Source organism: Pteronotus mesoamericanus, unplaced genomic scaffold (assembly GCF_021234165.1).
Source record: "Pteronotus mesoamericanus isolate MK-2021 breed Mesoamerican mustached bat unplaced genomic scaffold, CSHL_Meso_final scaffold_232, whole genome shotgun sequence".
Lineage (NCBI taxonomy): Eukaryota > Metazoa > Chordata > Mammalia > Chiroptera > Mormoopidae > Pteronotus > Pteronotus mesoamericanus.
The window spans coordinates 28,555,598-28,582,900 of record NW_026555311.1 but is presented as its reverse complement, the minus strand read 5'-3'; the positions used below and the strand labels follow the sequence as shown (position 1 = coordinate 28,582,900).

General features: G+C 38.9%; 1 protein-coding gene and 1 pseudogene across 2 annotated transcripts in view; one reads left to right on the top strand and one right to left on the bottom strand.

Annotated features, from left to right (window-relative positions):
- GPAT3 (glycerol-3-phosphate acyltransferase 3) overlaps nucleotides 1-1,828 on the top strand; it is a 56,167-nt gene extending 54,339 nt beyond the window's left edge. For both annotated transcript variants that reach the window (XM_054591795.1, XM_054591796.1), the window contains exon 13: nucleotides 1,632-1,828. In XM_054591795.1, coding sequence (XP_054447770.1) covers nucleotides 1,632-1,743 — 112 coding nt within the window. In that variant the 3' untranslated portion in view covers nucleotides 1,744-1,828. The remainder of the gene's footprint in view (nucleotides 1-1,631) is intronic.
- A 24,299-nt stretch (nucleotides 1,829-26,127) lies between these two features.
- On the bottom strand, nucleotides 26,128-26,704 carry LOC129085385 (60S ribosomal protein L9-like; annotated as a pseudogene).
- Between the last annotated feature and the right edge of the window lie 599 nt (nucleotides 26,705-27,303).

Sequence of the window (27,303 nt, the reverse complement as noted above, 5' to 3'; positions counted from 1 at the left end):
AAGGAAGGAAGGAAAGCTTTGAGAGGCAAAAACAGCCAAGGGGAGGCAGCCACAGGACAGACTCCCAATCAGATTGGCTTCAACAAAATCTGTCAGAAATGATCTTCAGAAGTTCTCAATTTCCTTTTTCAGGCCATATACAATTTTATAAGAAGAGGTTACTTTTAATTACCTCTTCTTTAAAAAAAGCTTTCCATATGTATTTGTCAGTTACCCATTAGGTCTGCATTAACATGTCTGGATGAGTTTTCTCGTAGATCAAATGAAAACTAATTATATCCTTTTAAACTGGCTTTTAAATATGGCTGCTGCCTGCCTTAAGAACTAAGATCTGCTGCCATTGGAAAGGGGAACTAGGTAAACTTCGAAGTCTATAGGGGTGGCAAGACGCAGTTGGGGTGCTTAGAGCAGTATGAGGTTTACTGGATGCTCGGGAAGGAGAACTGCATAAAATTACTTCAGGATACTCAAGGGCAAATGTTGCTAACTTTGATTTTTTGCCATTTTTGGCCTGGGCTTCAGGAAAGAAAGAATGATCTTCTGCCTCTCCCTCCCTTCCTTAGTATTCAGTTTACTATTCAGAATTCAAGTAAATGCTATGGTTCAAGACAGCTCATTTGGAGAAAAGGGGCTTTTGTGGACAATTTTGGGGACCAAGTTCTGTCTTTATAAGTTCACTGGCTAACCTGTGATTTATTCATCAGGTTATTATCAGAGAGCACGTGGTAAGTATTCATGCTTAACTGGGTTAAAATTAAGCAGGCACAGTATAAAGTAAGCAAGTTCTCAGTCAGTGCCTGCTCAGGAGTTATAATGAAAAACATTTGATTAGGAGAACAAGTGGCCCCTGGTAGTCCCCTCTCCTCCCAGCACTTAAAATTTGTTGTTTTCTTCATGTTCTCCAAAGAAGAAAAGGCACTCACAGAGTCCTTATAACCCTGGCAGGTCTGCGTTTTCACCATCCTGGAGAGAGTTTAAAGATTCACAGGCTCTGAATTAAGGAATGCTGCTTACATAGGCACTAACTACCAGTTGAATGCAAACTTATTATTATTTTGTTTTATTCTTAGTCTGTTTTGGAATATAGAGGATTAGAAATACTTGTAATGTAGTGCTGTGAATGAAACTAACTTGGTAAACATAGGGTTAGATTTGAGTAATGCTTCGCCCATTTATTTATTTACTCACACATACTCAGTACCCTCACCATTTCATATGTGTATATTTTAAATTGTCTATATGGTTTTCTAGTAAGACAGAGTTCAATTAGATAAAAAAAAACAACAATATTTTGCTTTTTGGGGGGAAAAATATAGGGAAACCATTCTAGTTTTAATATAGAGACTACATATTCAACAGACCAGCTCCTAATGAAGAAACTGAGTGGAAACATTATTTTTTATTTTAACCACACCTCAGAGCAATTGTTCCTTTTTCACAGTAACACCTCTCTGGTAAGGGGTGGAGCAGAGACTGGAATCTGGGTCATTCTGCTTTTAAATTCCAGTGTTCTTTGTCCTATTGCTGACCAGCAGCTTAAGAGTCATGGCACTGTGCAGCATGTATTAATAGGTAACCTTTTTAAATCATTGCTGGGATTATCTTTTATTTATTTGCATTTCTATTCCCAGGGATGGTGGATTGAAGAGAGCGAAGGTGAAGGACACTTTTAGGGAAGAACAGCAGAAGAACTACAGCAAGATGATTGTTGGCAATGGATCTCTCAACCCTGAATCAGACTGATTGCCACGCTGGAGATACAGCTTTGCTTCCCAGAATTAGCCCTGAGAAATAGAATGTGTGTGGGCTCTTTTTTTTTTTTTTTTTTTTTTTTTTTGGAGGAGGGTGTTGTATTGTCTTATTGTTTGTTTTTTTATTGTTAATATTTTCTACAGGATGATTGTCTCTACCTCTTTATGCCAGAGGCAGACCTCGTGCCCTTTTGTTGTTGTTAGAGCATTAGCCTCCCAAATTGCAAGGCAGTTGACTGAGTTTAAACAGATTCTGCCTTTTGTAAGATGATTATGTCATTATTGATTGAATGAAATGTTTGTACAGGAAAAAGTGCTTTGAAAATACTTTTGGAACTCTTTGTGTTTAGAATCATTGATATGGTAATTCTCAAAGAATACCCCAAACTCTTTTTTCATGATTAGCTTTCTCGTGCCCTTTCCTCCCATTTCCTCAGTCACTTAAACAGCAGGATGAGGTTTATTTACATCATAGTTATGTTCTCCTGCAAGACTGAAAAGAAAAATGGAGGAAAGTGTTTAGGTGAAACAACAACTTTGTGGCCATCTGGTTTGAAAGCTGAAAGGAAATGTTAATATGTTTTACTAGTGTGTTAGGAGAGAAATATCATTTGGTGAGCTCTACCAAAGAGACACGAGTCCAAGTTACTGTGTGAGTGTGTTTATTCATAGGTAGGCAAGTTGCAAATAAATATATTTAGCCAGCAACTGGTGGTAAGGTTTTTAGTTTTCCTTGTTTGTGTACTAAAGAGTTGTACCTAGTGCCTCTCCCAGCTGCTGTAACCAAACACATTTCAAATAGGAGGAACCTTTTACAACAACAACAAAAATCACATTTAGTGTCTTCGGCAGAAGTATGAATGAGTGATGTCTGTGGCACTGCCCCTCACCCTCCACTGCTTTGTAGTTTATCTCAGAATATTTCCAGTTTCTTAAACAGAAAAAATGAGTGGTAAAATTACCTTCTGAAACTGAGCCTTAAATTTTTTAAAGGGGAAAATAAATGTTTCCCAACTCACAGCATAAGCAATGTTTGATAGCAATATAATGCCATCTTACACTCTGAGAGTATTGTCTCTCCTCTGGTAACCATGTACAGAATGTGAAACTATCTTACAGTGAATATAAATAAATTTTATATTTCTAAATGTGTTTTGTATTATTTCCCCCTCATCGCTACCATCTTGTGGTTTTGAGTAAGTTAGATTCTTTCTTATTACAAGCAGTGATTGTTTTTCATTTCAACGACATAGATTTGTATGGGACATACATTGTACTGGGACATCTGGGAAATGAGGGCATGAACTGCTGGTTTTAGTTTGTTTTCTTCTTTTTTTTTTTTAGCCTAGTTATCTGGACTCTGATCCTGTGGGCTCCATCTTGAGCAGAGTCACAGACTTCTGTTATTTTGCAGGTGAACTTGGGCAACTATCTTTTAATTGACTATATGTTGGCCAGGCATAGCAGTATCAATATAGATTCTTTTATAAGTAGATGATTTGATCCCAAAGGAAAATCTGCAAACAGTTTACCTTCCTTGTTCGTCAGTCTGCTGTTCTCAGCCCCCATTCTTTTCTTTTCTTCTTGCTTTAACTTTTGCCCCCAAAACTACCTGGAGTGATCTTAACTAAAAAATCAGCAAATCCAAATATGTATATTGGGATAACTCTTTGTCTTATTTATTTCTTCTCAAAAAGAAGAATTCCTTTTACTTTTTACTTTTCATATTCAACATAGCTTGAATTTATAAATTCATTTTATTAATTAGCCCACCCTCAGCAAAGCAAATAGCAGATCTAATAGCTGTTTTGTTTGGCCACCAATAATATGTATCTTTCCAAGAACCCCGTGGAAAACAATAATACTATCACGTATTCAGTAGGAAATCTCATGCTATCTCAATCAGAACTTTTGCAGGTTTTTGGCTTACACAGCTCTCTTTCAAGTTGTTTGAGGAAGTGCCACATTGCTGCAAACATGCTTTTAGAAAATACTGCTCAGATTTAGCTTATACTCCTTAGAACTCCTTATTTTATACCCACTTTAGAAATATTGTGCCCAGAGTTTAGTTAGTCCTGAGTCTTTGGTAACTGTAATGGAATATCAAGGATGGGCAGGATTTGTTAGAAAAATCCCATTAGATAAGACCTTTCATTTAACCCTTTGTACACATTCATTTATTGAGTCTTGAGGTTGCCTTTTAAAATTTCAGTTCTTTTCCCCTGGTGCTGTTGACAGACATCTGGTTTTAGGAATTCTCAGGGTTTCTGAAATATCCAGGCAGATCCTGATATTAGATGGGCAGCCATGTATGAAACAGTAAATGCACTCAGAGCCTAGGGAAATAGTTCTGGATCATAGTCTGGTACAAAGAACAGTCTGGAGGGAAGTTTTCCTGTATAAGCAGACTTGCCAAAGCATATTCAACTTGGTAATTTGCTATTTCCCCTTCAGTGCATATGTTGGTCATTCTATTGATATCTTAAGTGACAGAATGTTGTTTCTGACTGTTGGTTTCTCATGACTACACATAATGGGTTGTGGACATGAGATCATGACCAGAGTAGCTCTCAGAGTTTTATCTGAAATGTGATGTTATTGACCTAAAAGGTTTCCTGATAGATCCGAGGACGTTGTGGTGGGAGATGGGGAGAGGCTGGAATTTGGAATTGGTTCTAAAAACTAGAGGCCTTAGTAAGCATCTTGGCAAAAACTTGTGCTTTTTTTTGTTTGTTTGTTTTTGTTTTTGTATACTGGTTTCTAGTGGATTGACACTAGCAGTATTTGGTGGTGTTTTTTGGAATAATGGTTAAGATGGTGAGATAAGGAGTCTAGGACGGTTTCCTATTGTGGCTCAAGCACTCAGTGGCTTTGACAGTTTACTTCTCTGATTCTCACTTGCTTTCTTTTTGTTTATAGTGAAATTATAGAATACAGTCAAACCTCTGTTCTCAGATGTCTCCCATCTTGAACAATTTGGTTCTTGACCAAGTTGTTCACAGAGGAAAAATGTCTTAATTGTAAAACAAAACCTCAGTTCTCAATCTGACAGCCCTTTCATGCTCATACCTGTATGGTCAGTCACATGTCTCTTAGGTAGTAAACAAAGGAGATTTGGCTTCTTGAACAGCCTTCCAGAATGAAGAACCAAGGTTCTGCTGTACACTCATTTGTGTATGAAAGTGTGTAGGTGCACTTGAAGGGCAATGATAAAAATAGATAACTGCAGGCTAATAAGTAGAACATAACTATGTTATAAGGTATTAAAAATCATAAATTGATATTCCATTTAAAGTCAATGGACAGTAGGGTTATTTTTAGCTTTATTGTAAACATGCTGATCTCTTGGTTACATACTCAAGAGTTTCTCTAGTTAGTATGTTTAGTAGGAATTAGGATAGGAATTAGGGTAGGGTATGAGCATATTCAGCTTTAGTATAGAAGCAGCCAAACTGGTTTCAAAGAAGTTGTACCATTTCATGCAACTCATAAGCAGTGTATGAGAGCAACATTTATATTTAGTATAATAATATTTGGATTTATTTTTTAATCTTATTTTGTGCTTTCTCTTCCATTTTTTTAAACTTCTCTCTTCTTGTCCTCTTTTGGGTTTATTACTTTCTCTTTATCCATCTTCTCTACTTAAATTGGAGGTTAATGGTCTAATTTCTGTTTTTCCTGTAGTCACCTTATAAATTTCAACTTGTATGCATATCAAAGTCCAAAACTGATCTCCTTACATCCCTTTGGAATAGTACAAGGACCCTAGAACTTGAATTCTAGTTATTCATTCCTTCCACGAGGATATATGATAACGTGTATTTTAATTACCTATATAAGCCCACAAATTGTGGACTGGTATATTTTACCAGTTCCTGAAAGTTCTCAGATATTTCTTTAAATAATGAATTTGTCCCATTTCCCCTCTCCTGTCTTTTTAGAAGTCTGACTAAACAAGTATTAGATTTTCTTACTCTGACCTATATGTCACTTAATCATTATCTTTTTCATTTCTTTGCTTCTCTAGACTTCTTTCCAGATAATATTCATTTTCATTGTTTCAGTAAATCTCTCTTTAGTTCTATCTAATCTGCTGTTACATCTCTTCACTGAGTTTTCAATTTCAATTTTTATATTTCTCATATGAATTATATTTGATTCTTTTTCAAATTTGCTTACTCTTAAATAAGTTTTGAAGCATCTTATGCTTAACCGATTTTGTAATTTTTCCCAACAATTCTAAAATCTTACATCTTTTGAGGATCTGAGTCTTTTTGTTTCTGTGGCTTCTCACTGATGGAGTCTTATTTCTTTGTGTGTTTAGAGAATTTCCATAATTATCTATCATCCAAAAATTTTATCTTCATTTGGGCCTTTAGAATAGGAATCAGCAAACCGATTCCTACCCTCTGCCTGTTTTTGTAAATAAAACTGTGTTGGCAGATAGGCACGTGCCTTTGCTGACTTATGGTCTGTCTGGTTTTGCAACACAACAGCAGAGCTGAGTAGTTGTAAGTGACTGGATGCCCATGAAGTCTGAAATATTTACTCTAGCCCTTCACCCAAAATAGTTTGCCTACTTCTGTCTCTGGCACTATCAATCTGGAACCACTTTAAACTACATTATTGGCTTGAGGTTTATTGAACCATGTAAATAGTGAGGCTATAACTTGTAAACCCCAGTGAGGATCATCTTGTGATTTTGAATTCTCTGCATAATGTTTTTGAAATTTATCTCTGTTGTTGTGTTTATAAGCAGTTTGTTCCTTTTAATTGACAAGTGGTTTTAAATCCTTAGGGGAAAGTTATTTTTCCTTTCAGTTGCACTAAAGTTTTAAGGGTTGACACAGACAATCTACCTGGCTAGCATCTGGGAGTGGGGCATGGTTGGTTTCTACTTTCTTCTAAAAGAACGTTGCCCTTTGTGATCCTGTCTTCAATAGAAGGGTCTCTAGTTAGACATCCCACCTTGGTGCAGGCTTCAACTTTATCTATTGTCCCTTAGGTCCTTGAAGTTCTGGAAACTGCTGCTCAAGTTTGGTTCAGCCAATGCCTTCAAGGTGAAGGCCCACAGCTGGCCTCTGCTCTGCTTACCTCTCTAGGATAACCTAACTTCTCTCTGTCTTTGGCCTGAATAGTCTTAATCTCGCTAGTATATAGAAGCATTCAAAATCATTTTTTAAAAATCATTTGGAAAGAGGAACAAACAACAAGTGCTGGAGAGGCTGTGGAGAAAAGGGAACCCTAGTACACTGTTGGTGGGAATGCAAACTGGTGCCGCCACTGTGGAAAGCAGTTTGGAATTTCATCAAAAAGCTAAAAATGGAACTGCCTTTTGACCCAGCAATTCCACTGCTGGGACTAAACCCTAAGAATCCCAAAATGCCAATTCAAAAGAACCTATGCACGCCAATGTTCACAGCAGCACAATTTACAATAGCCAAGTGCTGGAAACAACCTAAGTGCCCATCAGTAAATGAGTGGATCAAAAACCTATGGTACATTTACATAATGGAATACTATGCAGCAGAAAGAAAGAGCTACTACCCTTCACGACAGCATGGATGGAATGGAGAGCATTATGCTAAGTGAAATAAGCCAGGGGGTGAAAGACAAATACCATATGATCTCACCTATAAGTGGAACAAAACAAAGAAGCAAGGAAAATATAACCAGCAGCATTGAAAGAAAAAAGAAACTGAGAGTAACAAGAGGGAAGGAGGGTGGGTAATGGGGAAAAGAAGGGGAAGGGTCAAATCAAGAAACATGTATAAAGGACCCATGGACAAAGCCAAAGTGGGGAAGAATTGAGGGTGGGAAGTATGGGTGGGTGGGGCAGGGGAAAGTGATGGTAGGAAAATGGAGATAAATGTATTTGAACCATAAAAAGGGGAGAAAAAAAATCATTTGAAAAGAGGGTGGGTGTATGTTGGTAGAAATAAAAGTTCTAGAAAGTGACAACACTAAATTTAAAAAAAGTTTCTCTGAGCCATTTATTTTATTTTATTACTTTTAAATTGACATTATTACAGATGTTTCCATCCCTGCCTTTGCCCATCTCCACCTAGCCATTCCCTCCTCCCGGCTGACCTCTCTGAGCCATTTTAACGTAAAGGGCACAAACTCTTCTTTAGAATCACAATGTAATGTGCACACTAAATACCTTGCTGAAAAGTTATATATATGGGAATATACCAACTGACACTGGGAAAGCTATGAAATTCTTAGTATCTCTAGAGAATACAATAATCTAACAGAATGAGGGCAGTTGAAAGCAGCTGCATATTCAGCGGTATTCTCATTGCAGGTGAGTGACTGGTTTTCTGATTGCCCATGAATCATCCTGGGCTGAGGTTCCATTAAAGATTTTGATGGTGTTTCATGGGCATCAAAAATCCCTCTGCTAGGTACCTCTTTCAGCTATAGGAAGCATATAGCAATTCTGGCTACTTGCTGGCCTCTTGATTCTGTTTTTGGTAAAGATGCCTGGGGTTGTTATGAAAATAGAATACTGGAGGACTTATGGCCAAGATGGAGGCGTAGGTAGATGCACTTTGCCTCCTCGCACAACCAAAAGAAGGACAACGACCAATTTAAAAACAAAAAATAACCAGAACTGCCAGAAAATCATACTGTATGGAAGTCCAACAACCAAGGAGTTAAAGAAGAAACATTCATCCAGACTGGTAGGAGGGGCAGAGAGGACACGTGGCAAGGCGGCAGCTGGCGGGCCTTGCGGTCCCACTTTTGCATGCGGATAAACCGGGAGGGACAGCTGGGGAGTGAGACAGATTGCGCAGTCCACAGTTCCAGCCCAGGAAAAGAAAGCCTCAGAACCTCTGGCTGTAAGAAACTGTGGGGGATGAGGCAGCTGGAGAAACTCCCAGCCTCACAGGAGAAATCACTGGAGAGACCCTCAGTATCCTAGAATGTGCACAAACCCACCCACCCTGGAATCAGCACCAGAAGGGCCCAACTTGCTTGTGGGTAGCAGGGCAAGTGAATGAAAGCTGGTGGAGAGCTGAGCAAGAGGCACTGTTCCCTCTATGACCTCTCCCCTACATACAGCATCATAGCACAGCAACCTGGGTTGCCCCGCCCTGGTGAGTACCTAAGGCTCCACCCCTTCCAATGTAATAGGCATGATGAGACAAAGAAATTTGGCCCAAATTAAAGAACAGATCAAAGCTCCAAAAATAGAACCAACCAATGAAGAGATAGCCAACCTATCAGATGCACAGTTCAAAGCACTGGTAATCCGGATGCTCACAGAAATGGTTGAGTATGGTCACAAAATGGAGGAAAAAGTGAAGGCTATGCAAAGGGAAATAAAGAAAAATATACAGGGAACCAGCAGTAAAGGGAAGGAAACCAGGACTCAAATCAATGATTTGGAGCAGAAGGAGGAAATAAACATTCAGCCAGAACAGAATGAAGAAACAAGAATTCAGAAAAATGAGGACGGGCTTAGGAACCTCTGGGACAACTTCAAACGTTCCAACATCCAAATCATATGGGTGCCAGAAGGAGAAGAGGAAGAGCAAGGAATTGAAAACTTATTTGAACAAATAATGAAGGAGAACTTCCCCAATCTGGCCAAGGAAATAGACTTTCAGGAGATCCAGGAAGCTCAGAGAGTCCCAAAGAAGTTGGACCCAAGGAAGCACACACCAAGGCACATCATAATTGCATTACCCAACATTAAAGATAAGGAGAGAATCTTAAAAGCAGCAAGAGAAAAGCAGGCAGTTACCTGCAAAGGATTTCCCGTCAGACTATCAGCTGATGTCTCAAAAAAAAAAAAAAAACCAAAAAAAAAAAAGCAAAAAAACCTTTCAGGCAAGAAGGGGCTGGCAAGGAATATTCAAAGTCATGAAACGCAAGGACCTGGATCCAAGATTACTCAGTCCAGCAAAGCTCTCATTTAGAATGGAAGGGCAGATAAAATGCTTCCCAGATCAGGTCAAGTTAAAGGAGTTCATCATCACCAAGCCCTTATTCTATGAAATGTAAAAGGGACTTACCTAAGAAAAAGAAGAGGATCAAAAACTATGAACAACAAAATGACAACAAACACAACTATCAACAACTGAACCTAAAATAAACAAGGAAAACAAACTAAGCAAAACAACTAGAACAGGAGCAGAATCAAAGAAATGAAGATTGGGGGAAGGGGGAGAGGGAAGAATGGCGCAAACGGTATAGGAATAAGAAGCATAAATAGTGGGTACAAAATAGACAGGAGGAGGTTAAGAACAGTATAGACAATGGAGAAGCCGAAGAACTTACATGTATGACCCATGGACACGAATTAAAGAGGGGAATGCTGGTGGGAGGGAGGGTGCAGGGTGGAGGGGAGTTAAGGGGAGAAAAAACGGGGACAACTGTAATAGCATAATCTAAATATATATAAATGTATTTGAAAAAATAAAATAAAATTAAAAAAATATATATATAAAGATATAAAAAATAAAAATAGAAATGAAAAGAAAATAGAATACTGTATGTATGCTCTTTCCTGATGAACTAAAATATTTTGGATCCTGTTGAGCTGTAAGCTATAATTAGGGAGTGAGGGGCCTGGAAGAGTGGGACCAAAGAATCACTCTCTGCTCAAGGTGAAATGGTATATTTACCATTTTAAGGTGTATTTAAAAAAAATAACTGAATTTAATTTTTATTGAGAAGTTTTGAAAATTGTATCCTTTAACATGATAAAGAACATCCTTGCCAATTATAAAAACAAATTGGAAATCACAGGTTAGAGTTGGGAAAGTTTTCAAATTACTGTTTCTCTAGCTTTATGAAGCAAAACACATATATTTGGTGCCTGCTATAAGCCTGTTACTGTTCTGGATTTGAGGACACAGCAATGATGACGTAGCTGGGCTTATGGAAATCCTCTGAAGCAGGTGGAGAAAAACATCAAGAAACGTTTGGACCGAACCATCGCAAGAGATTCAGAATGGCCTTTAATTTTTTTTCATAAAGCCTGGAGTAGTAAATACCTAAGTATTCTTTAGGAAGAGTTTATAGAAAAACATACTGGTCTTTGAGCCAGTGTCAATGGAATTGATCTCTGTGACTGGGAGAAGGGAGTAGTCTGCCCTGACTGGTGTGGTTCTATTGGTTGGCTGACGTCCCACAAAGTGAAAGTTTGCCAGTTCAGTTCCCAGTCAGGGCATATGCCCGGGTTGCACGTTCGGTTCCTGGTCAGGGCTCATATGAGAGGCAACCAACTGATGTTTTTCTCCCACATTGTTGTTTCTCACCCTCTCTTTCTCCCTCCCTTCCCCTCTCTCTAAAAATACATAAACAAAATCTTTAATCTCCACGGAATGCACACCTGACAATGCTTATTGCTGAGTCAACTGAGGGTTTAACCTTTGTTAGGCCTGTTTATTATAGCAACCACCTTTTGATACTGACAGCCCTGACATCTGGTTGTAGCTAAATCAGGAACAAGTGAAAGAGTTCCAAATTTCCTAACTGGAAAAATTTTTCAGTGTTGATTGTTTGTAAGGCTGATTCTGAAATTAGTCTGAAAAGCCAGAATTTTTTTCAGGATTGGGTAGAGGCAACACCCTGTCCTATCCAACAGGTTATATAGTAATTTGATTAACCAAGTTAATCTATTAAACTGAGTTTGTTTAGAAATTTAACACATATTTTATGAAATACACATGATGATTCAGGCTCTGTTAGTTGTGAGGCAATATGCTGCCCAAGACAGGAATGGACTGTAGTAGCTTAGAATCTGGAAGTGGAGACAAACACCACTAACCACAAGAGGAAGTGACAAGGCCTTTATTTCCCCCGTAGGATCAAAGCGGGCATTTGGAGAAGTGATGAATGCTGGGAATGGAAGAGCGTGTGGAAGGGAGGACATTTGTGGAGAATGAGTGCTGTCTGGTGAAATTAGGAAAAATGCAGGCCAATGAATTTCTTGTACCTGAACAAGTCCCCCACCCCCTACCCCCGCCCAAAGGAAACAACAAAAACCTGAACAGGAGAAGGTTGCTTGTTATCACAGAACTGTTTGTTTCTGAAATTATATTCATAGCCATTTGCTCTTCCTCCACCATTGGTACCTGAGTCCAAGCTACCATCATTTTTCATATGGACTACCCTAAGAATCTTCTAGCTGTTCTCTCTGCCTCTGCTCTAGTTTTCTAAAACAGTCTATTTAGTAAACAGCAGCTCATGTGACTATTCTAAATCATAAATGAATAATGTCAATTCTACCTTCAAAACTCTCCAGCGTCTTCCCATTACAGAGAGTCAAATCCGAAATCCTTACCTTGATGCCTAAGACCATGCTACGATCTGGCCATTTGAGCCTAATTTCTATCATTCCTTCCCTCCCTCAACTGCCACTAACATTCTGACCTTTTTGTTCTTTTTTGAAACCAACAAGGATATTCCTGCTGCAGGGTCTTGACACTTGTTATTTAAGCTTAGAATGATCTAGATATTTGTGAGACTCCTTTCCCGTTTCATTTGTTGGCTTAAATATCCCCTCCTTTGAAGCTTTCCCTGGCCATCCTACCTAATATAGCAGCCTTTGTCACTCTCTATCTCCTTACCTGCTTTTTTACTTTTTCCATTAGCACTTATTTCTGAACATTATGTACTTGTTTGTTTTATGCACTTCCCACCATACTGTAAATTGATTAATATTAGCCAAAGGAATGGGTAAGTTTTTGGTCACTCCTCAATTCTTTTTTGATGTTCATAACCCTGACAATTTTGAAAATTATAGTCTCGTTATTTTTGGGCATATCCTTTAATTTGAGTGGGTCTGATGTGTTTTCATGATTAGACCCAGGATGTGCATTTTTTGGGCAGTAATAAGACGTGATAAACTGTGCTCCTTTCATTGTATCCTATCAGGTGGCACATTCTTTTTATTTCTTCCATTACTGAAGATGTTCAGTTTGGGTACTTAAGATGGTATATTGGTTTTTATATTAGGGCTGCTATAACAGAATTCCACAGACTGGGTCACTTAAACTACAGAAATCTATTTGCTCAAAGCACTGTTGGCTAGAAGTCCAAAATAATGTGTTGGCAGGGTTGTTTTCTTCTGAGGCCTCTCTCCTTCGCTTACAGATGGCCATCTCCTGTGTTCTTACATTGTTGTCTGTCTGTTTTCTGGCTTCTAATCTCTTCTTACAAGGACACCAGCCGTATTGGGTTAGAACTCACCCACATGACTTCATTTTACCTTAATCACCTCTTTAAAAGCCCTATCTCCAAGTACAGTCACATTCAGATGTACTGGTGTTGGGACTTCAAAACACAGATTTTGAGAGGAAAAATTCAGCCCATAATAGACGGTGTCTGCCAGGTTTTTCCACTGTAAACTTATTTTATTCTCTTTTGTTAGTTAATGAGTCTTTTGAAGTACTTGAAACTATGTAAGTATTCCATTGCTCATCAAACTTTTATTCATTTATTGATTTATGATAGTATGGGCTCATGGTTTCCTATTTCACTTAATGAATTAAAATGTATTGCCATCATTATTTATTTGTCCCAGATATGGTCTGTCTGAGCTCCTTCTGGCGGGCTACTATATCCTTTTGACGTACCCCTATCGTTTCAGGTCCTTGCTTACAGGCACAAGATGTTCCAGATTCATCTTTTACTTTCCCCGACCTGGCCCTCAAATTAATCATTTCTTAAGGGAGCTCTGATTTCTTTCAGTGGAGAATGGTATTTTGGAGCCAAGATCAGGGTGCTAGGTGTACATATTCCTGGGGTGTTGCTGCTCCCAGATAATTAGATATATATATGTCTCATTATCACCATCATCATCATTTATATCTATTTATCTATGTTGAAAAAACATGAATTTTCTCCATGTTAAAAAAACATGAATTTTCTCCAACAACTCCATTTCCAATCCAATGCCACGAGGTTCACTTTAGTTTTCTCCCTTTCTATATTTATAATTCCCTACCCAGACAGTGAGAAATCTGGCTTGCTATATTTGATATATTCACTTATTTGTAACGAATGTCTCATCGCCTTTGTCACCATTCCCTCACATAAATGATTTCTCTTCCCAGTCAGTTTCTGTCTGCTCATGCTGGACCCTCCCCTTCTCTCAATGCTTTTCTTAACCTGCTCAGGTGGGGCCACCTCCTCACATGGATGCCCTTTCACCCGGTGAGGCTTGACTCCCCACACCAGGCTGTCCCTTCCCGATACAGATATCCTCATCACCCTGCACAGGCTCTGTCACCTCATCCTCCTAGGGCTTCATTGCTCTGCACTGAGCATCCTTTCATGGACATTCTCCTCACCTGCGCAGGCTGTGACACCTTTTCTGGTCCACTGAGGTTCCCCACTACTAGTGTGGAGGCCTACCTTACTATGTCACACTCCCTACCTATGGCTTTAGGACTGAATTGATCAGGAAGGGAGAAAGAGGAGAGAAAGAGGAAGGGCAAGAGCTATTTCTTTCTTTCTTTTTTTTTTTGGATTAGTTATTGCAGAATATACATATTTTCCAAAATTTACTTTAAAAAAAAAAGTTCCTTGGAATGAGGATGAAGGTACATGGTTATCTGAATAGCTTTGGGCTAGTTTTACAATAAATAAATTTTTCCTTTTCTAGTATATGTAGTGAATAATGCTACGTTACAAGTAAGTATTAATTAATGGTCGGAATACAAAGGATATTTTCTTAGGATTATGCAATATCTAGTTTTAATTTGATGTTTACATTACACATAGATAAGTACAGTTGGGTCTTCATTGTACCTATAGGTTCTACATCTGCAGATTCAACCAAACACAGATTGACAATACATTGGGTTGGGGGTTGGTTGAATCTGCAGATTCAGAATCCACAGATGTGGAAGGTCATCTGAAGAACGTGAGCACCTTAGATTTTGGTATCTATAGGAGTTCTGGAAAGAATCCCCTGTAGATACTGAGGGATGACTGTATACATATTTAAGATAAAGTCTTTTAATTCCCAGATCACTTTTCTGGATGAATTCTAATTTAGCTTTAATAAACAAAGAATATTATGTTTTAAGCCTATGTTTTCAAGTTTCATTTTGAAAACAGGTCTAATATTACTATGAAACAAATTAAGGTCTGATATTACTATGATGCAGTAGTTAAAATTTGTCTTTTCTTATTCTCATATTCCTTCCTTTTATTGTCATGTTCTAGTATTGGACAAGTGACTTCTGCCACATGCTGGCCAGTTAGAGGGCTTCTGGTCCCAGGAAAGAGTGTCAAGCAATCTTCCCCAAAGGACAATAGAGTCATAGACAGATAGCTTCTTACTTTTTCTGAGGTTGCACATAGAAAGAACTCCAGAGATCCTAGGGGTCATCATTGCTGCTATACGGAAAGTACCTTCTGAAAATGAAGTAAGAACAGAAGAAGACAGAGAGAAAAAGAGAGACCCATCTTATGATATAGTTCAATACCTATCATTCACCCATGCCTAAAGTCAGAAAACCCTTTGACTTTCTAGATACAATAGTTGATAAAATCTTTTCCTCCACTTAAGCTAAAATGGGTTTGCATTTAGAGTAAATTAAATTTACAGCTATATAGTATTGTAAATGAAACAGTACTAAAATAAATGGTTTTATAAGTATGTATGTACAGTATATATACATATATGTATACATCATATGTACATACACACACACAAGCATTTCTCTCTTTTTTTTTAGCTAAGTAATTTTTTCCTTTGAACTCTAAAACATAATATATAAAACTATTGACTCAGGGATGGGGTTTAGGGTTCAGAGTCCCATTCACTGGTACTCCATAGGGCACCCTATGTAAACCTAGGGCTCTGCGAGACAAAAATTAAAGCACAGCCCTAGAGTAAAGAATATGCAGTTTTAAGAGATTTCTCCTCCCTCAATTATAAGACCTAATTTTAATGTTTTAAATACAAAATATCTACAGCAGGACTTACTGAACGTTTACAGAATCCAAATGTCTCCCCCAGAGTAGGTTTTTGGACAGCAGCAACCATCAGACTTAATTAATATTAATGTAATTAAACCTGAGTCTAGCTGAGACAGGTTATTGTGCCCAGGAGCTTCTGGAAGCTTCCTGCCTAGTGCGGAACTCCTGCCTGGGGCAGAGAAGCAAGTGTGGAGTGTTGCTGCAGACAATTGGGCCTGTGGAGACATGAATTCTTTCCACCACTGTAGAGCACAAAACCTCTGCTCGGTGCCAGGGCACTCAGCCAAGCAGTCTGAGGCAGGGCAGAGAGTTATGGCAAACTCACAGGAATTGAAGGGAGACTTTCCAGAAGTCTCCATCCTCCGTTTTGGAGTGAGAAAAAAAGCATTTTAAGCTCTGAATATCTCTCATTGTTAATCTATACTTGATTCTACACTCTGAGTCCAAGGGAAGCCCCATATTCACGACTAAACATACAAATTTGTCTAATGCTGCAGAGTGGTAACTTTCGGCATAGAACACACCATTACAACAGCTGGACATAAAAGGGATAATTTAACAAACTCTCAAAGGGGAATTAGAGGTTCCACAACAGTGTAGTCCCACTTTTGTGGGGAGCAGTAGAAGGCAGGTGCAGTGTGCTTCTTCTGGAAACACACCACCATTGTTAGGAGAGAATGCTGCTTTCCAGAAAAACAGCTCTCAGAATTTCACAAATGTAAACCATGACAGCCTTCTATAAAACAATGTAAGGAGTAACCTGCTTTCTAACTGTGCCGTGGGAATCTTAGTCTGTATTAAAGAAAGCATTTTGGTAGTTTTTCTGACCTTGTTTTCTCTTGATCGTCTCTTTTCTTCTATTTATAGTGTGACTCTTTCAGCACTCTGCTGGCTTTGGTCGCCTGTGCTCAGTTCATTTATGGTTTGCTATTTTTAACACGTTCTTGAGGTAGTTTTGGATCAGAATCATGTTTCTTGGCAGCACAAGTCATTCAGCTGACAAAGGCATAGCAATCTCTGAAGTGAAGACCAAATCAGAATTTTATGTGTGTTCTTAGAAAAAGCATTTCTAAGTGAATATGTGAATTCTTAGGAGATTTACTTCATAGCAAGAAGCAATTTATTTCCTAGTACTGATTTCATTTCCTTCTAAAGTGGTCTTATCAAATAATTGTTTACATCATTGGAAGAAAATTCACAGACATAAGCCAAAGTCAGACCAAAAGTTCAACTTCTACTGAGAGAGTAAGTAATGTTACCTTAGCAGCCTTTTTTTTTTTTTTTTTTTAAAACAATGGAAAATTACTATGTGGACATGGTTTAAATTTATTCCTTCTCTCTACTCTTCTTTATAAATTCCAATTCAGGAAATTTTGTTCTGCTATTGTCATGTCATATTTATGTTTTTTTGAGTATATTTTATTGATTATGCTATTACAGTTATCCTAATTTTTCCCCCTTTGCCCCCCTCTGCCTGGTACCCCTTTACCTCCACCAATCCTCCCCCGCCTTAGTTCATGTCCATGGGTTGCACATATAAGTTCTTTGGTTTCTTCATTTCCTATCCTATTCTTAACATCCCCCTGTCTATTTTGTACCTCCCAATTAGGCTTCTTAATCCCTGCACCTTTTCCCCCATTCTCCTCATTCCCCCTCCCAGCTGATAACCCTCCAAATGATCTATGTTTTCTATGACTCTTTTCCTGTTCTGGGTGTTTGCTTAGGTTTTTGTTGTTGTTTGTTTGTTTGTTTTTTAGATTCAGCTGTTGATAGCTGTGAGTTTGTTGCCATTTTACTGTTTATAGTTTTGATCTTCTTTTTCTTAAATAAGTCCCTTTAACATTTCATGTAATAATGGCTTAGTGATGATGAATTCCTTTAGCTTTACCTTGCCTGGGAAGCACTTTGTCCTTCCATTCTAACTGAGAGCTTTGCTGGATAGAGGTTGTAGGTCCTTGATGAAAAATTTAAATACTTTTTGCAATTTCCTTCTTGCCTGTGAAGTTTCTTTTGAGAAATCAGCTGATAGTCTATAAGAGAGTCCCTTGTAGGTAACTCTGCTTTTCTCTTGCTGGTTTTAAGATTATCTCTTTATCTTTAACTTTGGGCATTTTAATTATGATGTGTCTTGGTATGAACCTCTTTGGGACCAACTTGTTTGGGATTCTCCGTACTTCCTGGACTTGTATGTCTGTTTCCTTTGCCAAATTAAGGTAAGTTTTCTTTCATTATTTGTTCAAATAAGTCTTCGGTTTCTTGCTCTTCCTCATCTCCTTTTGGCATCCTTATGATTCGGATGTTGGCTCTTTTGGAGATGTCCCATAATTTTCTTATTCTCTCCTCATTTTTTTCTAATTTCTTGTTTCTTCATTCTATTCTGGTTGAATGCTTATTTCTTCCTTATCTTCCAAATCATTGATTTGAATCCTGGTTTCCTTCCCTTTACTGTTGGTTCCCTGTGGATTATTCTTTATTTCATTCAGTGTAACTTTCATTTCTTCCCTTATGTTTTTGCCATACTCAGTGAGTTCTCTGAGCATCCTGATCACCAGTGTTTTGAACTCTTCATCTGACAGGTTTGTTATCTCCATTTCGTTTAGATTTTTTCCTGGGGTGTTGTTCTCTTTTTTTCATTTGAGCCATATTTCTTTGTCTTCTCTATTTGGCAGCCTCCCTGCGTTTGTTTCTGTATATTAGGTAGAGTGGCTTTGGCTTCCTGTCTTAATGCACCTATTAAGTTGTATGGAGCCAGCCTTACGTATTCACCAGGGTGGGACAATCTGCTTCACCACTCTGTGGCTCTCTGTGGTGGGAGGGCTTGGAGAGGGGACTGAGCTGGTGCTTGGTTTCTGGAGGTTTGCCCAGCACTTGCCCCATTTCCAGTCACTTTACCCACTTCCTGTATGTGACTGGTGCCCTTTCATCTATTGCCCTGGAGGTGAATCCCAGCATGGGTGGGTTTGCGTATGTTCTAAGTCCATGTAAGCCCCTTAAATGGACTCTCCTGAAAAACCAGCAGTTTCTTCTGCTGCCCCAACCCCCACTGTTTTTTATAGCCAGAAGTTATGGGGCTTTATCTTCCCAGCACTGGAAACTTGGGCTGTGCCATTTGGCCTGAGGTTGGGATTGCTTGCTCCTAAGGATTCCCTCCCAATTTTTATCCACCACATATGAATGTGGGACCACCCATTCTGCTGCTGCTGCAGCCTCCCTGCACCACACTGAGTCTCCTCACTTCTCTGCCCAGACTCAGGTCTCTGCCCCTCCTACCTGTCTGGATGAATGTGGCTTCTTTAAATCCTTGGTTGTTGGACTTCCATATATTTTGATTTTCTGACAGTTATGGGTATTATTTATTTTGAGGTTTAGTTGTAATTCTTCCTGCAGTTGCTCAAGGAAGCAAAGCGTGTTCCCCTATGCCTCCATCTTGACCAGAAACCCTCATGTCATATTTATGGATGAAATTAAGCAAGTGGATCTTCCAGTATCAGTTCAAAATACTTTGTGGATTAATCACCTGTTCTATAGCCCAACTTTCTGAACAAAAACTTTAGGAACGTTCATTCATTCATTCATTATATTCATTGGTCTGGTCACTGAAATAGAACCTTTCCTAACAACCTTGTGATTAAACAGGAACAAATGTAATTTTTCCACATTGGATGCCTCTCCTGTTGGGTTTCGCATTTTGGGAAAACTCAGGTTGTCTGCTGGTTTTGGCTTGGGGTAGGACCTAAAGTGGCCTGCAGATCTTCCTTTCATTTTGAGCCAGGTGTTCCCCACCTCTTGAGACAGAGGAACCATGACTGGTGAACCCTGGTTCCTGAGGCTGGCTGTTGGTGCTCCTCACTGAGGGGTTTCATGTGGTACTTGCCATGGTGGCAGATTTGTAGCTGGCCAGTAATGGCAGTTAGCATTTCAAGAATTCTGATTTCAGCCCAGATTCTTGTGACCCAATGGGTTGGACATCATCCTACAAGGCAAAATGTTGCTGGGTCCATTTATCGGGCAGGGCACATGCCTGGTTTGTGGGCTTGGTCCCCAATTGGAGTGCATGCAAGAGGCAACCCATTGATGTTTCTCTCCCTCTCTTTCTCCCTACCTTTCCCTCTGTCAAAAAAATAAATAAATAAAAATAAATAAAATAGAATTCTGATTTCAAGTAGGGGTGAGGGAGACTATGATTCTCTGCTTATCCTCCAGTGATGGTCTTTCTACACATAATTGGATTCTTCCTTTAAAAATATCTCTCTTATTTTTTTTCTTCTCTGTTATCACCATTTAAGCAGCATCCAGATTTTTAAATCTCTTGCTAGATTATAATAGTCTTAGAGTTATTTTCCAAGTCTTAAGCCACCATGAGACTGAGCTTTCTAAAGTATCCCTTTCATCATGTAATAGTTCTGTATTAGATACCAAATGAAGTTCATCTTCATAGCATGGAATTCTAGGCTTTTCACAATTTGGTTCCAAACTACTGAAACTCCTATTTATCTCCTTTCTTCTAGGTAGATGTGTGTACTTAATGTTTTCAAAACATCCCATGTCAGAGACTATTTATTGACCCCTCATTAATCCTCTCCCTCCTTCTTAATAATAGAACCCCACTTTCATTCAAGATAATAACCTACCCAACTGATGGGTATATCCCCCAGGCTTTGTTGCAACCAGGTATAGTTACGGGACTAGGTTCTTGTCAAAAGGACATGAATCCAAGTATTGTGTGGGTTTCTGGGAAGTATCTATAAAAACATTTTTTTTTCTTTGAAGATGCCTGGTTTGGAGATTTGATGGCTGGAGCTCCTGCAGCCATCTAGGATCTTGAGGACAAGGACCACATCTAGGTAAGGCAGACCAGAGATCAGGAAGGAGTACGGGTCCCAGTGACTTTGTGGATCTATCTTATCAGCTCTCACTTCAATGTTACTTAAGTCATTATTTTGTTTTCTTATTATGTGAAGCTGAACCTAATTGATCCATATGCTTCATAGAGGAGGTAACAAAGAGAAGGGTCTTGATGAAAGAATAAGAAGAGTAAAGGAACATCAGAAACAAGGGGATACAATAGTAATAATATTTGCCCACTAAATTTACATTGTACTTTACAGCTTGTAGAGTGCCTTTATATCCACTATTTCATTTATTCCTAATATAACAACTGAGTATGTTATATGCAAATATTATCCCCGTTTTACAGATAAGAACTATGGAGTCTATAGCTGGACAAATGATTAAATGGAAGAAACACTGAATTTGTAGTCAGGAAATCTGGGTTTGAGTTTCTTATTTTGATGGATAAACTTTAGAGATAGCTTCACGATCCTTTTCCTGGCATTTATATTTTTGCATAATCCTTTCCCCTTGAGTCTATATGGACCTGTGATTTGCTTCTAAGCAATGGAATATAGCAAAAATTATGAGATGTTACTCTCATGATTACATTACACTGTATATTCACTCTGTCTAGCTACCTTACTCCCTCTAGAGTATTTTCCTCTCTATTGCTGGCTTTGAAGAAGGAAGCTTGCATGAATCCTACAGTTGCAAGGAACCAAAAGCCATGTGAGTAGGAAAGTAGATCCTTCCCTAGGTAAGCCTTCAGATGAGACCTCAGCCCAGTCAACACCTCAGCTGCAGCCTTGTGAAACTGTGAAACAGAGACCAGACCCTTGATCAAGATTAACTGTGAGAAAACAAATGTGTGTTGCTTTAAGAGTTTGTGATAGTATGTTATGTAGAAATAGCTAATATGCTTATCTACTAGTTGAGTAGCACTGAGGTAATTACAGATCCACTCTGTCATTCCACTGAATAACTTTTTTTTTAAATTATATTTTATTGATTATACTATTATGGCTGTCTTGAGTGGAAGGGGGCAAAAGGGGAAAAACCACCAAGTAACATTTTCACTGAGAAGTGGCTGACAAGCCAGGTGTTACCCTTCCCAGTGTCCTCTTGCATCAAGGTGAAATCATTAACTGCTTCTCACCAATGAGATGTACATGGAAGTCATTTTGGTCATTACCAAGATGAATTACTAAGAAGTGGATGTGTTTTCTCCTCTTTCTTTTGCCTGTCTGCCAGCTGAAGATAAAGGACACTAAGGTACAAGGCCCTGGTGGAGCCACAGATAGAAGGAACCTGGGTTCTTCAATCACTTCATGAAGGAAAGCTACTCAGTTTCCAGGAATACCTGCATTGTTATTGGGGATTATTATTCTGCTAAGCTCCTGAGTTTTGCGGGTTTATTTATTGTAGCTCTACTTTCCCCTAATACAGTATTCATGTTCTTACCTATAAAATAGAGACATAGTTGCAATTGAATGAAACAATCTATTTGAAATACTTAAATTGTAAAATATTATACTAACATGAGGCATTAATAATTGCCCCCCCCCACAAAAACCCTAAGATATAAATAAGTAAGAAATTATTTACTCGTTTTAGAGAAGATAAAACTAAAACAGAGTGGTGACTTGTTTGCGGTTGCTATGTGAATTCATGGCAGAGGTAGAGCTAGAACTTTTGATATCCTGTCTATACTCTTCCATCACATCACATCAAGGGGTGTAAAGCAAGGGAGATTGTAGGCAAACATAGTTCTTTACCCATGAGTAGATAGATGAATTCAAGGCTGTCCCCATGGAGTTGAAGCCAGTGCATTTCTCTGCAGAGGCTGTATATTTGGCTGTCAGTACACTGAGAAGAAACATAGCTACACCTTACATATGCTTTAGTTGAATTAAGAGATTGATGTGTATTTATTTTGAGGTGATTGTTGAAATACCTTCCTTGTGTGTAATGGAGTTTTCTCCTTTTGGCAGTGCTGAAGACAGTTCATTTAGCTACATATGTTGTCAGTGAAATTTCCCACATGCTTACATGAAACATTTGTCTTTTCCAGATGGCCTGTGTAAAACCCAGTTGTTCTTCCAAATAAATTTATAGTTATGACAAATGTAGATGAGAGTTCTTTCTTGGAAGAAGGAAAGGTCTTTTACTATTCAAAAGGCGAAAGTGGGTATTAAACTCTTCTAAGGCTGAAACTTGGTGGGACCTGAATTTAAGGAAATTAGTAGGTTAGATGTGTTGTTTTTTCCCCTGGCCATCCAAAATCTGTATGGCCTTAAGTTTTCTTCATCAAAGAACCACAAACACAAAATAGGTCCTGAAGAGAGTCTACATATTTCTAACTCTTGCTTTAAATTTTTTCCCTCCAGTCCTCCCTTACTTTCTTTGTTAAAAATGCAAACAGTTGTTATTCAACATTTAACATATAAAAAAGAATATTTGCATCACATACATAAGGTTTAAAAGCATATTAATAAATTGAGTGCTCATGAAACCACTGATTGACTTAAGCACCAGGACAGGACCCATGCTCTTGTATTCATCTGTGGTTCCTTTCTTTTCCTATCCTTCCCCTCCACCTATGAACCTTTATTATGCCTTACTTTCTCAAATTTTCATGAACTGATTATAATTATTTCTAAAAAGGTTTGAAAACCTTTATGGGAGAATATTTCATGTGACTTCAGATGAGTATTTGCCATAATTTTTGACCTTTTGGCAACTGCTTTCAAGTCTATGATTTTTGAAATTCCTAATAGTTCTCAGAGGTAACCAAGATGAACATTTTATTCTTTTGCATATGGGGAATAGAGGCCAACCCAAGATTCTTAACTGATAAATAGGTAGCAGAGTTGAGGTTAAACCCAGAGTCTTTAGACCCTAAGTACTGTGAACTTTGCACTAAGCGACATTGCCTATGAACAAGTCACTGCTACTGAGTAGCTTTCAAAGGAGAAATCCTTCTTTCTAATTTGACAGAAACATCATTGCAGGCTACAGCAGCAGACTAACAGTAGCATGTATTGTTAGCAGATCCAGCCACTCAGGGCCAGGTATCGTATCTTGTTTTTCATGTGTTCTGAGCTCTCAGTATGGTCACATACACTAGGTCTTGGTTAGTAGCCTGGGTTCTGGCATCAGATATCACGGGATTGAAAACTGGCCCTCCATTTAGTAGCTCTATAACATTGGGCAAGTAAATTTACCTCTCTAAGCCCCAGTTACTCTTTTGTAAAATGAACCTAATTACAGCAGTTCTCAGGGGTGATGGAATAGTAAATGAGACAATAACTGTATAGCGATGACAGAGTGCTTGGCATAGAGTAAGCATTGAGTAGGTGTGAGTTAAATATAAGAAGAGAGTGTCGGTTTCTGTGTTTTTAGGTGAGCCATTTAATTTCTCCATTTCTCCCTTCCCAACGTTCTGTGCCTCACCTTTGCAGTGAGAGCATTAGACAGACGAATTCTCTAGGTCTTTCCAACTCCGACTTTCAGTGCTGCTAGATTTAATTCCCAAGACTTCTGCTGGCCCAGTTTAACTCATTAGTTGACTTTGAAAACACCAGTCCAAATGCCTTTATTGTTCATTTTTAAGTCTTCACATAACACAAACTAGTGTGGCAAGATAAAATTGCAAATGCTTTTTTTCCCTGCAATTTTTTTGCCCGTTCTGATTCTGCCTATTAGCTGCATTCAATGCTTTGGCCTTGAGAAATGTAAAAATTGAGATTCTGAATTGAAAAAAAAGAACATACATTAGAGTATTCATTATTATGTTGAATACCAGGATTCCCATTGAAAGAGTCAGATGGTGGGGAGTGCAAAAAAAATCCTTAAGTGTTGAGTTTCTTTTTTAATTGTAGTCTGGGAGGAATGCATAATAGTGTGGGAGCAGTTCCCCTTCTGGCAGGCATTAAAGTCTAAGTAACTGGTGGGAAGCCAAGACTGAGAGGGAATACGACTGAGGCTTTGATGCTGGCCAGTGCCCCAGAGGGGACTCCTACACTGAAGCCATATGGTAGAGGTGGAGGATGAGAAAGGAGAGACATTTTCAACAATAAGTTTTGGAAGATGACAGAGCAGAGAGGATCTGCCTTGTGTGGCAGGTGTACACAGAATCTGAACATACAAAGCTGCACTGAACAGTCACCAACAGAGGCCTGGAACTGACTGGGAGACAACTAGGAACTTGGAGAGGCCTTGGAGTGAGGCTGAGAAGGACCCAGGAGGACTTGCTTGGGCATGGTGGTCAAAGAGAAGAAGGGAGGCCTAAGACACTCTGCATGCTGTGGGTACTGAAGCCTTTGAAAACAAAGAAGGATGGGATGACCTGTGTAAGTGATAAAACCAACGTGAGAGGAGACAGATCAGGAGGGCTGGCGGATGGCATTCCTGCAGATACCAGGACAATAGGTGCTACGGCTTAGCCTGGGAGACCAACAGACATAATACCTAGGAAAACCATGTGTTGTGTGTTATGCTACATTGTGTCCATGGTGCTGTGGCTTTGGGAATGCAATAGAGGGTGACTCCAAGGTGAGGGGGTGATTTGAAGTTGTGTTGTAAAGGATATGCATGTGCTTATGCTGTGGAAAAGAGGAGCAGTCATTTAGGGGAAAGGGAACTGTTCTGCGTCCCAGAGAAATAAAGGACATGAAATGTACCGGAGATAGTGAGAAGATCAGGTTTCTAGGAAATCATATAGATGTGGGAAGAAGGCAGGAAAAGAGACTGGGCAGGGGCATTGAATGCCAGATTGTAAAGAACTTTGTATGATATGTTAATTTCCTTTAACTCTAGATCCTTCTAGAAAGGTTTCCAGAGTTTTCTTTATGAAAGACAAATCTAATCATGTCATTTGACTTAAAAATCTTATATTGACTCCTCTTAGAAGAGGGATTCTTAACTTTTTTTATGCCATGGAATCATATGCTGATCTGGTAAAACTCAGAAAAATATTTTTCAGTGCATAAAATAAAATAAAATAAAATATTTTTCAGTGCATAAAGGAAAGCAGTTATATTGAAGTACAATTATTAACATAGTTAAAAAAATTTGTAATATATGCACATCTTCAGTAAGTTTGTAAGTAGGCCTAATAACTAATGCAAATTTGAAAGTAGCAATGAGTTTCCATTATACTTCATGATGTCTGCAACCACTGTAAAGTGTGGTGAAAATATTTGTGATATTGATTGGTTGACTAATTCAAAGATACTGTTAACACTACGCAGTTTGTTCCCTTTGTTCTTTTTTCACCCAATACATGGCTTAAAAAAAAATATTTTATTTATTTATTTTTAGAGAGACAGGGGAGAGTAAAGGAAGGAGAAAGAGAGAGAGAGAAACATTAATCAGCTACCTCTCACACGCACCCCAATCGGAGACTTGGCTTGCAACCTAGGCTGGTGCCCTGACTGGGAATTGAGCTGGCAATCTTCTGACTTGGGGGGATGACACCCAACCCACACCAGTCAAGGCTTAACACATGGCTTTTACTGCATCTTTAAAAGATCGCAAATAAGTCTGAGGAATCATCCAGCATCTATGTTTCTACAGCTGGACAACTTAGACCTTATTCATCAACCTGCTGAACTGTTCCTTTTACAAAGATGTACATACCATTCCCAAAATTTCTGATATCGTTGTTTTTAACTGTTGTGGCTTGCTGAATCAAAGCAGCTGAATTTGATACAAGTTCAATGTCATTTCCTTCAAGAATCAACTCATCTTCCTGGGCTTGAGATAGTGGACAAACAATGCTTGACCTCATTTGAACCCTGTGAATATGTTTTTCTGCCCAAGAAATTTCTGATTTCAACAAGAGAACCATCCTCCTGAATAACAACATTGACGGGGAGGTGAGCGTACACAGGCCTTATCTTGCAGTGGAAGCCCAGTGTAACACCCTTGGTCATGTTCTGTACATGACTGCAGATGGTGCAAACAGTGGCCAGTTCCTTTCCATTTCCCCACCATTTGTCAACTTGGAGCCTCTTCTTTTTCTCTCCAAGGAGACTGGGTTCTACATTGATATGATTGAAGTCCCTCTGCAGGGTGCCCCTGGGGCCCTTCACAATAACTGTCAGTTCTTTTAGAGGGATGTTGACAGTCTGGTTGCTGAGAATGGTCTTCATCCTTGCAGTAGATGTGGAAAAGGGAGAACGTCTTTGCTGCTTATATTCTTAACTGAAGAAAACACTAAATTAAGTTAGTTGTTAATGAAAATAATGATGTCAAGTGTATGAAAGACATGCTTCTGGTTTGGTGAAAACTAAGGAACTAAAAGTTATCAACTGAAAATGGGGATTGGTCACTTGCTTGACTGGGCAGTGACTTCACTGTGTGAATCAGATCATTCAGCCTTTCCTCGGATGAGGTTCTGAGATCAAGACTTCTGGCTTAGGAAGCCTGTTTGACCCTCACAATAGACCCTGTACATTGACTCAGACTTTATGAATGAAGTTGGTATTTTGGTTCTCTATCTGCTGGCTCATTTATCTAATTTCTGGCTCAGTTTAGGAGTCAGGCAGAGAAGGGGATGCTATTTATTGGAGCGCCCTCAAAGATTCAATAACAGCAAGGAGACTTGTTGAAGGCTAGTCTCCCAAAACCTGTGAAAAGTTTAACACATTAAACTCTTTTCAGCCTGTAACTTCCTCTCAGGATTTGAGTTATCAGGCTCCTTGTTCTATCATCGAAAAATCCATTAGCCATCAGGCTGCTGGACTTGAAGGAGGGGGAGTGGAGT